At 39.9% G+C, this 13,234-nt stretch overlaps 1 protein-coding gene across 2 annotated transcripts; it reads right to left on the minus strand.

Annotated features, from left to right (window-relative positions):
• Nucleotides 1-1,619: 1,619 nt before the first annotated feature.
• On the minus strand, nucleotides 1,620-10,514 carry LOC122770659 (Kv channel-interacting protein 2-like). Of its 2 annotated transcripts, none has more exons than XM_044027636.1 (9): nucleotides 10,134-10,514; nucleotides 4,527-4,631; nucleotides 4,329-4,429; nucleotides 3,700-3,769; nucleotides 3,106-3,176; nucleotides 2,598-2,705; nucleotides 2,396-2,500; nucleotides 1,933-1,995; nucleotides 1,620-1,818 (listed from the first exon to the last, which is right to left on the minus strand). In XM_044027636.1, exons 1-9 carry the CDS (start codon nucleotides 10,204-10,206, stop codon nucleotides 1,771-1,773), a joined length of 744 nt encoding a protein of 247 aa, XP_043883571.1. In that variant the 5' UTR covers nucleotides 10,207-10,514; the 3' UTR covers nucleotides 1,620-1,770. The 2 variants fall into 2 exon arrangements, with proteins under 2 accessions (XP_043883571.1, XP_043883570.1); XM_044027635.1 differs by having other exon boundaries at nucleotides 4,305-4,429.
• Nucleotides 10,515-13,234: the final 2,720 nt, after the last annotated feature.

Raw genomic sequence — 13,234 nt, forward strand, 5'->3', positions numbered from 1 at the left:
TCCTGATATAAAAATGAATCATAACTTTGACTCAACAACAAGAAGACCAAAAAACTAATGTTTTAAAGCCTGAAGATGTGACCTATAAACACCCCCCCTCCCAGGATGTCCATATAAGGAGTTGTGTATTATTGTTACCACGGTAACTTACCAAGGATGAACCTGCGGCCAACGACAGACCTGTGCCGTGTGAGAACTAAGGGTTAAAAGAAAGAAAGAAAACTAATGTCTTACCCTGTCTGCGCCTCTGTAATTTTGAAACATAATCAGAATTCATACTGATTACATCTGTTATGAGAGAAAAAAGCTAAAAGCTTTACTAAAATGTTCTGTTGTTTCTTTCAGGCTCTTCTCCACCAATTACTCATTTTTACCAGCTTGGTGTTCGTTTGTCTTAAAAACACGTTTTTCTTGCATCAGTGTTGCAGCATTACAATTTCAAATCCAACAACTCCAGTTTTTTAGTTTGTCAATGACTTTAGCGCCGTCTCTATCAGTTTGCTCAGACTCAGCCTGTCATGTTATTGTCTTACATCTTACTTTAGGTCAGTATTTTTAGCTCCACTCTTTTTTTCAGAAATGTCCATATAAGAGTTGTGTATTATTCCCACGGTAATTTACCAAGGGTGCACCTGCGGCACAGATCCGTGCCGCGTAAGCCTTACCCTAACCTAAACTAAATTCTAACCCTAAACCAGGTCTTAACCTTTATGGAGTTATGGAGTGCAGAGAAAATAGAGTTTTTTAGGTTTGTTTGGACCTCACAAAGATATAAATACAAGTACACACACACACGTCAATAACTTACTAATTATCCTCTTTTGCATAGCACCTGTGTGGTTTTATTATTGTCACAATGTGGGTGTAGAAAATTACATTCACACTTGAACTGTATATGGCCACATCATGCAGACAAATATATACAGTAGTAATATAATAAATATGCCAGGTGAGCTCCATATGAACACTAAAGAGATTTGAGAGCATGTGACCGTTGCTAAAAATCGACTGTGTCTTTCACTTCTATCATACATGCAGTGCAGTTATTTGAATAAGTGACACGATCCACGTCTTTAGGTATTACGTCTCCTCTGATCTGATTCTCTGGCATCGAACAAACTTTTTCTGCTGCTTTCTGGATATTTTCTTTTTTATGGAGCGTTTTTGTTTGTTTTGTTTTTTTTATGTAAACTCTGGAGATGTGAGATCAGCAGTTTCTGAACTATTTGGACCATCCCTTCTGGCACAAACAAAAACACCACATTCTTCCTCATTTTGATGCTCAGTTTGAACTCCAGCAGGTCGCCTCGACTGCGTGTCTACATTCCTAAATGCAGTGAGTTCCGGCCGTGCCGTGGGACTGGCCGTTTTAGATGTTTGCAGTGTACCTAATAAAGTGGCCAACGAGTGTCTATTAGACTGTTCGTACAGCTTCAGTCGTAATCCTGAAAACACCTCAATCCACCTGTCATTATCTCTTAATTCTGTCTGTCCATGTTCGATGTTATATATATATATATATATATATATATATATATACATATACATATACATATACATATATATATATATATATATATATATATATATATATATATATATATATATATATATATATATATACATATACCCTCAGGTCAAAGGTCAAAGGTCTGTCGAGGCCCCGGAAACGACACCCACTCAGGTTCGGGGCAGTTGAAGGACTGTGTGGACACAGGAGACGAGGACAAGCAGGCGGGAGAATCACGCTGCGTCTGCGTCCACCAGACTTTAGATCACATGATCAAACAAGTGCATGGACTGAAGGATGTTTTCATCCTGCACCAGAGCAGAGGAGCAAAAAAAAAGGAAAAATAATCATTTTATTCTTTACTTTAAAGCTGTGTGCAAGTTTATACCAGTCACATTTAGTATGATTAAATGTCTGATGACCTTTTGACATGTTTCCAGGAACTCGTCGATGGTGACCACGCCGTCGTTGTTCTTGTCCATTTTCTGCAACGCACAACCGCAGGCGTCTCAAAGGACAACTCCAATCAACCACTCACAATCTTTCTATGTAACACAAGGTGCTTCACATCAATCGAACCAATCAGTTCTGAAGTGTGTGAGATAGTGACAAATCCATGCCTGCTTAAAGGAATACTTCACAGATTTGCATTTAGCTTTGTATTACTAGAACAGGGGTAGTATCTTTGAAAACCTCAGTTTCCCCTGAGTGGAGAAATATCGAGAAATATCCACCAGTGACACTCTCCATCACCAAGCTTCAGATTTACCTCAGTCACACAGGCAGCTCCTGTGAGCTAAAAACACAGATTTTCTCTCCAGACAGAAAAAAATAAAGGCTAAGCCCAGGACTTAAACTCATTGTTAGATATCAGAGGGTTTTTACCTGAAAGAAGGTTTCAACATGGTCCTTGGGAGCGCTGTCCTTCATGCTGGGGTAAGTGTACTTCCCCATCATGTCGTAGATGGAGTGCATGATGTCAGTCATCTCCTGGAGAACAGGGGATGAGGAGGAGAAGAGGAGAACACATGAGACTAAAAACATGAGGTGGCAGCACAATGGAGAACTCTCACACACACACATGCACCTCTCTGGTGATGCAGCCGTCCTTGTTGAGGTCGTACAGATTGAAGGCCCAGCTGAGTTTGTCCGCGGTGGAGCCTCTCAGGATGATGGACAGACTCCGAACAAAGTCCTACAGAAGGGAAAGAATATATGAGACATGATGGTTGAAATCAGGACAAGGAGTTTGCATGTTCTCCCCGTGTGTGCGTGGGTTTTCTGCGGGTTCTCCGGCTTCAGTCCAAAAACATGCAATATGGGGAGCAGGTAAATTGGAAACTTTAAATTGACCGTAGTTGTGAGAGTAAACGGTTGTTTGTCTCTATATGTGTCCCTGCGATGGACTGGCGTTCTGTCCAGGGTGTGACCCCGCCTTTCGCCCTATGTCAGCTGAGATTGGCACAACCCCCGTGACCCTCATGTGGAGGACAAAGAGGTAGAAGATGGATGGAAGGATGGAAGGAAGGAAGGATATGTTACCACATTCGGCTTTAGAACTGGATAATCGTTTGGCACCAGGTCGCGGTTCTCACCTCAAAGCTGACCGCTCCATTGTTGTGAGTGTCAAAGGCTTCAAAGAGGAAATGTGCGTACATACTTGAATCTGAAAGGAAGAAAAGATAAAAAAATATATATTTTAGTGCTTCAAACACCACAGGAACAGCTTCTTTTCCCCTCCAAGGTCAAAGGTCAGAGAGCCACAGAATGGACTTGTTACAGCATTATATAAACATTTAATAGACCACGACCGCCCAGTGTAAGGTTTGGTAATTATCAAAATCTTTTTTTTCTGTAATGGTTAATACACCTGTATGGAGAAGAATTTTAATGCTAAAATATAATTATTTATCCATGTTATCCATGAATTTTCAAATGTACTGTTTTATAAAAAAAAAGCAGTAAAGCAGATTATTATTTGTTGATTAAAACGTCAAATTATAGTTATTTACTTAGTTTTAGTGATTGAATGTGACAATGAAAATGAAATTATTATAAAATAGTGTATTTGTATGTAACATTTACTGTTAAAATAAAGGTCTGAATGGAACATTGGCCCCCGTTACAAAAAAAGGTTTGGACAGCCCTGGTATAGAGGATGAATGGATGAATGGATGAGTGTGACTGACCTCCCTGTGGGAAGAACTGTGAGTAGATGCTTTTAAACGTCTCCTCATTCACCACACCACTGGGACACTCCTGCAGAAATCACACAACTGTCATGTTACAAAAAATTCTAAATAAACACAAACACACACGCACTCATTGAAATTGAACTTTTTCGTATAAGAATATACAAGAAAAACACAAATAAAGTGAAAGAAACGTTATTTCAGAACCTTCTAGAACAGTGTTTCCTGATCCTGGTCCTCGGGGACCGCTGTCCTGCACGTGTTACATGTTTTCCTGCTGATTTCAACAACTTTCTATTAAATTAGTTTCTGAGATATGAACGTAGATGCAGGAGACGACTGAGCTCTATCTTGTGATTGCACTTTTTTTTCTGGAACTGCACTAGAAGTTTTGAGCATCACAGATCTCCAGTGATCGCTCAAACTTCATGGTAACGTAGGTTTGGGCGTCTCCGGATGTTACCAAAAACAGTTGTTTGCCCAGTAAAGGGTTAAAATCTTACATAAAGGGCTGGAACATAATAATAATAATAATAATAATAATAATGATGATGATAATACAGATGTGTAATCATTCATTCACAGGAAGCTTTTTGACTGACACTTTTGAATCCTCGGTAAAGAACCTGCAGCTCCATCTTGTTGAAATTGGTCAGTTGTACGAGGCGGTCGAGTCCCTGCGGTCTGTGACACACGGTCAACAGTTCACCGTCGTCAGCTATACTTCCTGTGTGGAGGGATGAAGACAAATAAATGAAGAAACAAGTCACTAGTGGGAGTGGGAATAAGAGTGATAGTGACAGATTGTTTGTCCAGACACTTGCTTTGATGAACTGAAGAGCCGGAGCCGGAGCCGGAGCGACAGCAGGGGAGCAGTTTGAGGAACCGCTGCTTTATGGTCTTTTTACTGGATTTGGATGGGGGATTACCTGGAAACAACCAATCACAAGCAGAGATTAGAGCAAACACAGAGTAGAAACTGTGTCAGAGAGATTGAAACAGGAGCTCGAACTTGGCTCAAATACTTTGAATCACTTCTGAGTTCCTGCGACTCGATGCAAAGCAAATATGAGTTTGCTGCTCTGGCTTTGAACCGGTGTGAGTTCTGAGACAGAGACGTCAGTGCTGGTATTATTCAGGATTAAACATCTTTCAGAACATTGTTTTATTATTATTATTATTACCATTTTTAAAACAACAACAGCTGATTTACACAAATAACTTTTAAGACAACTCATCCAACTGTCAATACATCAGCATAGAACTTTCCCCTGTTTTGTCCTGTGTGCAACATTTGAGGGTTTACTGGTTTGTAGAAGTGCATTATTTAAAATAAAATGCTGTTTATTTTTTTGTAGAATAAGACTTTTATCAGTACTCAAAGTTTCCCCTCATCCTCTTCCAATCTGACGTTTCGACTGCTCCTTAATTCTCTTAATGTTCTGGTTCTCAAAGAGAATCCAGGCACGGAGACTTTATACTATAAACCCCAAACATCTGGAGAACAAAGCAGAATAAATTCAGCATTGACTTTTCATTTGTCTTTCTTTTCTTAGTTGGCCATAAACTCACTTATTCGGGCAGTCTCCGTTTCATTTCTGACAGAAAGTACATATAACAAACACCAGTCAGACACACGTGGAGCGCAATCAAAACCAATAAAAGCAAGAAAACGTTATAAAATATATCTATAAATAGGGAAACTACAGCGTTTTGTGGGAAGAAGTGACGAAACAGAAGACACAGCTTTGTATTGACATAAACAGACAATTGGGAAACACACACCTGAAAACAGAAGTCCCACACGTACAAAACAAACAAACAGATGCCAAAGTAGCAATCAACACACCTTAATAAAATGGACAAAAAACATAACTATAAATAATTCATCTTCCTTTTCTCTCTCTGCAGAACCACAGAGAAGCATGTTCTTCACTGAGAGTTTACAGGACACGCGCGTGTGTCCCTCCTGCCACCAGAGGACAGTATTGAGCCACAGTCTGCTCTCAGGCAGGTACAGCAGACAGGTGGCCATGTCTGATGAAACTCTCAAATCAAGGATGTTCTCTTTATTAGAAATATCTATAAATCTGCTCAGGTCAGTTGCTCTTATTGCTCTGTGTTTGTTCTGATTGCTTTCACATTGTTTGAGGTTCTCCTGATGACACCTTGAATCTGGCTCTGTGTTTATAAAATAGAGGCAGAAAGTTATGAATTACATTTACTTGTGTACTTTTCAAAGTCATTTTAAACTGAATTATTTATTTTTTTTGGACATACAGTACTTCACTACGTTTTAAATCACTACATTTTAAATCAAACATCTGTTACTGAGTAAAAAAGTGTGGACAGGTGAATGATGAGGACAGGTGAATGATGAGGACAGGTGAATGGGCATTAATTAAGGTCCCTGAGTGAAGGAGAAAGTGAAAGTATTTTTGACCTTTGACCCATGTTGACTGACACATCATGTGTTTACATATTTTATTTTGTCAGCACTTGAATTCGTAAAGTGTTGCCTTTCATTAAAAACAATTCATGTGAGATTTGTGTCCCCTTGTCCTTTTTGCACGACACAAGAAAGACGAACCACAACATTGTTAAAAAAAAGTAACTGAGTAACTACTCTAACTTGAGTACATTTTTAGAGCAGTACTTTCACTTGTACGTAAAAATATTGGTGCTTTTACTTCAGTGGAATACTTCATTACTCTTTCCACCTCTGCGTGTGTGTGTCATGGACATTGAAGAAATAAACCGTCACACTATCAAACACGGCAGCTGCACCGGCTTGGAAAAGCAAACAGAGTTTCACACAGAACCTCAAACACACACACACACACGCACATACACACACACAATAGGCAACCCAGACACACATAAGATGATTATAATTCAAAAGACTAAAGATAAGAAAATAAGCTGGAGATCCTTTTGACAGGTTGTTGATTTTTCTTATTTAGACAAGACAAAGCAAACGCATTGACCCTGAAATACTGTAGTTTGTCAGAGTCCGGCAGTTTGACCTGTTCACACAGACGTCTTTCAGTCTTTTTGCCCTTTGTAAACACTCTTTATGTTGTTATATTTATGTGTGTCTGTAGAAATACATTTGTCAAATTGCTGGGTTTTTATGACACACAATACGTTTTGAATCTTTGACCTGGCAAATACTCCATATTACAAAGAAAAAAAACTCAATCTAACACGAAAACTAATAAAAACTAAAAGAAAACAGTTGAATAAAAATAATAATAAAAACTGCCGAATTAACCCTTTAACACAAAATGTCCATCTGGACTTTTTTTGTTGCGTATTTTAACCAGAAAATGTCCTGTAAGTGCTGCTTCCAGCAGTTTAACAGTATAAACATATTCAAAATAACATAGGTTTGAGTTTTCGTCTCATTGTGCAAAAACAGGCCAAACAATGGAAACTATGTACAGGCGTTTTTCCAACTCTCCTCTCTGGTGACAAAGGCGCTGATTCACCGGCTTCCTGCAACAGCGCGAGTGAAATTACCGTAATAACCACATGTTGGTTTTGACTCGCAACTTCTCAGCTTTCAGAAACCATTGGGATTTTTTTCCAACAGCACAAACCATTGTGTAATTAACATGTCATCTGTGATAGGCTTGGTGTTAAAGGGTTAAAAGAAACTCATTTGAAAAACAAAAAGTCAAACTATTATAACTTTGTTTGGAACACAATCAGACTGCAAACTGAGCATCATATCGTCTCATCCCAGTGATCACAACTTCAGAAGGTTGTTCAGATGATAGTGGAGCGTTTCTGTTTTTAAGTTAAAACAAGTTAAAAACAAAACAAAACAAAACAAAAAGTGCTTGGGGGGGAAAGAGCAACAAAAAGAACAGTGTGCATGTGAGGGAGCTTCTCAGCAGGAGAGCGGGGCTCAGTCTGTCCTCACTTCACTTCTACATCCATCTGTTTGACTTTGATGGGATGAATCAATGAGAACAAGTGCGGCCCTGTGAGACAGATCAATATCCTCTCCCCCACTGTTCTCCACACTTAAAGACTCTTGCAGCCACTGTTTCAAACTATTCCAAACTGCAAGTCTTCAAAGGAGTCACAGAGAGAAGTTCTGCGGACAAAAACAAAGACGACTGAAAAGATTCCACGACTTTCCACAAACGTGCTAATAAATCATGTATAAGTGTTTGATCAGAATTCTGTGAAGTCTCTTTGAAACTCTCTTCTCCAAAAACTCTGAAACATGAATCGTTGCTTTCTCACTTCATTTTGAGGGAAATCGATACATTAGCTGTGTGGTATTTAACCCATAGTGCTCACGCGGCACGGATCTGTGCCACTGTGCACCCTTAGTAAACTGCCTCGGGAATAATACACAACTCCTTATATGGACATCCTGGTGGGGGTTATAGATCACATATTCAGGCTTTAAAGAAAATTTTTTGTTGTTGAGTCAAAGTTATGATTAGTAGTGATAACTGTGTGTTTTCCTGACCAGGTCAAAGTGACCTTTGACCTGTGATGTATTTCCAAATTTCATAAATTTGAGCACTTTTTGGTGAAAATGGAAACAAAAATCATGTCATCAGATTGTCTATAGGTTGTTTTATACGTAATGACTTTTTTCAGGTAAATGTTTCTGCCTTCTGAATTCTGCACACTAAAGAAATATCTGTTAAGGAAAAGTAAATTATTAATCAACCATTAAATACATAAATCGGCTCCTCGTGGAGTTTGTGCTCATCATAATCCTTTACAAAGACGTGGTCTCTCAAACACAAGTTTGCACAGCCTTTCTCCTGAGGACAGTGGCTCGCAAATTTTTTATACCAAGTACCACATGATAAAATTGAGCTTCTTGAAATACGTTAAAACACAGTAGTGTAAATAGTGACTTTTCACAGTCGCAGATTTACTCACAAAAGACAACTCGCCCAACCACTGAGCTACCATGGCACAAGCCTTACTCCTCACTTTTTTAATACTTTTACTTCTCAAACTTCATTTTATATAAGAAAATGATTATTGATACTTAAGTACAGTAAACATCATATACCTTAAGTAATATTATTTTTCTGGTAAGATACTTTTACAGTGGTTGTTCATCAGTATGTTTGTCTGTGTTTATTTGGCTGTTATTAAGCACCACAACACCGTGCTGCTTCACTCTGTCATTGTTTGTGTCTCCTGAACGCTCTGTGTTCATGCACCTGTCCACTGTTTGTTTAACCTGCTGCTGAATGGGTACATTATCACACGGACTACTGTGCAAGCAACAGCCACCAGCCATTAAATAAAGCCTATGTTCTGTGTAGTGTAGTGTAGTGGTATAGTTTAGTGCATCCATTATTATCCATTCACTGCATTAGACGTGTAGACTTAAAATCAGACGGTAAAGCACTGTGCTGTGTAATATTAAAGGCTCTATTTTTATACATTGCTGTTGTTATTTTTAGACAGAAAGGACTATTTTGGTGGATCATGTCTCTAAACTTGACCATGTGGGTGTGTGTGAGTGTGTTCGTCCACAGACATCTCTGTTCTCCTCACGTCTTCACATCTACCCGACGTGTTTCTGTGAAATGTCCTCGTGCTGATAAAAGCAGAGTGATGAGTAAATATTGGGACGTGATGTCTTTGTTTTGAACTTCAGCTTTGAGGATGTTCTTTATCACCTTTTTTCCTACGATGTGACAAACATTAATAATACTATATGTGTTATTTAATCATCATTCATACACAAAACGAGTAACTTATTTGCTTCCTCTGGTGGTACTTGAGGAAACACAGATATACTGTTCTACTGTATATACCAGGGTATGTGATCAGAATTAGAAAATATTTAAAGTCACCTTATCTGAACAGCAGGTAAACACAGAACCAGAATCAGAATCAGTGAGAAAACGACTCAGTGCATTTAGGTGGTCAAGACGACCCACTGACGTTTAAACTGAACTTCACAAAAAGGAAGAAAGGTGAGACTTTGGCATGGCATGGTTGTTGGTCTGAGTATTTTTCAGAAAGTGCTGATCAACCAGGATGTTTGACACACATAAAAATGATAATACCTTGTTGATGCCAGAGGTCACATGAGAAAGACCTCATACGACCTCATTACACAGGTAAGAAGACCACACCAGACCAGATGCAGCTTTACTAGGTGTGTCCCTAATAAAGTGGCAGTTAAGTGTAGAATTAGAGATTTAAACCTGATCTCACCGTAGAGCAACTGTAGTGCAAAAGTATCTCAGAATATTGCTGAGAAATCTAAGATCTTGAAAATATTTGTAGCAGATTATAACAGATTAGACATTCAGTTTAATTTAAAAAGCCAACAACAAACATTCATCAGTGACAGGAGGCTTCAGCCAGGGCAGCAAACATGGAACTGCTCAGGTTTCCTTTCAAAATAAGAGTAAATCGAGATTTGCACCGACCTGTGAGTGGATCATGAGATCTGTCCAGCTCTCTGGAGTCTGTCAAACTTTGCTCCTGACTCCTGGATTTCATGTTTTCTCACCAACGCTGCGTCCTCTGCTTCTTCAGCTTTTGCAGGATCTGCGCATATGTGCGGAGCCAAGACCGCAGCTCATCTACCAGATCTGCGCCGGATCCATCTCTGTCCGCAATCCATCACGGTCTCTTCACCCAGAAGTCTGCGAGGCAAATCTCAGTAAAGTGAGCAATAAAGCTCGGACGGTCCGACGTGTCTCCAAACCAAACCCAACGCAACTCAGCATCAGCGCGCGCTCACATCCACGGCGTCCGCGCTTCACCTGCTGTCACTTCTGTGAGGTTCACGTGTGATGGTGATGATGATGATGGTGGCGCTACTTTCTCTGCTGCGCTAACCTGCGGACGTAACTAAAGAGAGGAAGAGAGGAAGAGAGAGAGAGGGAGAGAGAGAGATGGAATAATCAGATTTAGAGTCAACTTTAATTCATTAAAGTAAAGGAAAACTGCAATGTTTATTGGGAACGTTACCTTTTGGTTGCAGGAACGTTCCCTGAAGGTTTTCCCCTAGGCTCTCCTGTGGTTGATATGGAAAGTTTTCCTCACGTTCCCCTATCGTTAGTTTTTGGTTGCACATTTGGTTCCCAGAACGTTACTTTGTCACAACCTTCATAGAACGTTCTCTGACGGTTCCCTGAAGGTTACTTTGTCACAACCTTCATAGAACGTTCTCTGACGGTTCCCTGAAGGTTCCTTAACCACTTTTGTCCCAATCTTCATTCAACCTTTAAAGAACGTTCTCTTTTGGTTCCCTGAATGTTCCCCTAATGTTAAATGGATTTTGACCTGCATTTAGGTTGTAAATCACATTCCTGAGTGAATTCAAATAAAAAGTAATACATACACGGTTAATAAACACATATACGTTTGTATTTTGATAGTATTTCACGTGACAATGCTGCATCACAACAAATCAAATCACAAAACTGCAATATCTGTCAGAAAATCTAAAATAATCTTTTCCCAAATTGTCCAGCCCTACATGCAGTTTATACACAAAGACAAAATAAAAATAACGCTCCAAGAATGTACACTCAAAGTGCTCACTGTGGCGTCTAATGGCTTGAGAGCTTTTTGTTCAGTGTGAGCCACAGAGAACCTCAGCCTGTCACTGTATCTGATGACATTATCCATCAATCTGTTATGAGTGGGTGACCTGGATTCTTCTTTACTAAGTTATCCTGACAGTGCCAGTAAACTTGTTATTATTATTGTTTATAATAAAGCTTCAAAAGAAGACGATCATGAGAACTGTGGAGTCCTAGTGAACGTCCAGGTTTATTTTTAGCAGTAGAATCCACTTTGTGAGCATTTCTTGGTCTTCCCACTCACAGTGCAAGTTTATGAAGCTCCTCTAACGTGTGCTGTGTGCAGTTGTGAAAGACAAAGACAATATGACATCATCCAAAGAGGAGTGTTATCATTTAACAATTCTGTGACTGTCACACAGGAGGAAAAGTGAAACAGTGTTTTCTGTTGGGGATAAATGGTGCAGTGAATTTCCTTTAAAAACGGGCAGCAGAGTGAGGGATTATAATGTCCCTCAACAGTCAAAGACTTATGGTGAGGAGAGGACATACATCAGCTGCTGGAGGAAGAGCACAATCACGGGAGAGACCAAGCAAGGGAGGACACAAAAATAATCCTGGTAAAGAATAACATAATAATTATAAGGAAAAAAAGACAGAGGGGAAAAGAGTGGAGAGGTGTTTGAATACACAACGTGCAGTGGGACAGTTAACCCTCGCTGCATTGGTGGCAACCTGCAATTAATTGTAATCCTAACTTTAACCCCAGCCTCAGAAAATAGGTTCTAACCTCATTAGGACAAGGCTGGTCCCCATGTGGACTACTGGTACTAACATCACATGATGTAACAGGTTAGCACATGTGCACACTCACACGTTTGTGCAGAACCCTGACCTAAACCCAGTTCTAACCCTAAAACCGATCCTTAACCCTCAAAAACCCCTTTTAAGGGAACCAGTCAATAATGTCCTCACAAAGACACCCATACAAGAAAACACACACACTCTCTCACTAATTAAGTGTAAGAGAGACAGAGATACAAAGAGTACAGAGTGAGAGAAGAGTGAGGTTGTTATTAATGTTTATGGTCTCACAGCTGCTGCTGCTGCTGCTGCTGCTGCTGCGGTAAAGCAGTCGACAGGTGTCTGTGCATTAACTACACATGAGGGTTCCACTAGTTTTTACTTTGTGAGAAGAGGCTCCTGTGGTAGCATCCTACAGTTTAACAGACAGACACAAACGAGTGGATTTGTCACACTGTACTTTTACAGCTGATGGACCACAGCTCTTAGTCTTAGTCTTCACATTTCACACTCACTTCACAGGCGACCTCTACTTTCCTTCCCTGACCACTGCACGAACATCTCCTTCATCTGACAGATCTTCTGGCAAACAAAGGATTCTCTCGGTGTCGTTCACGTGGGGCCCCCGAGGACGCAGGCGTCATTAGTGAGTAGCTGGAGGACGAAGTCTATCAGAGATACGGGATAATTACTTTCACAACATGAGGGGATGAGAGAGTAGACGGAGGAACAAAGAGAAGGAGAAGATACTTTTCTCTGACCATGAGACACATCACCTCATCAGCAGCCATGACCTGACATTTAGCCATTTAAAAATGTAATTTATTGATTCAAATATTTGGTAAAGGTGCATCAACAGTTTTTATGTGTAAATTAGTTGGTCGACATCAGAGAGCAGCGTGGGATTGTGAGATACAGCTCACTTCTTCATTAAGTGACTTGTTTAAAAAAAACGAATCGTTTGGGTGAACGAACTGAACCGAAAGCAGGAAACACAGAAGAACTGAATCACTCCGTTTCAGTTCACGACGCGAGCATTCCGATACATCAAGTGATTCGTTCACTCACCGAGTCAGACGGACATTGTGTGCGTTAGCCTGCACCAGTTCAGTGATCCAGCGACTCAAACTGTCGGACAATAGGCCTCAGTAAATCCCAGAAGAATGATGAACTTGAGATCAGTTATAAAAGAC

Source organism: Solea senegalensis, linkage group LG6 (assembly GCF_019176455.1).
Source record: "Solea senegalensis isolate Sse05_10M linkage group LG6, IFAPA_SoseM_1, whole genome shotgun sequence".
Taxonomy (NCBI): domain Eukaryota; kingdom Metazoa; phylum Chordata; class Actinopteri; order Pleuronectiformes; family Soleidae; genus Solea; species Solea senegalensis.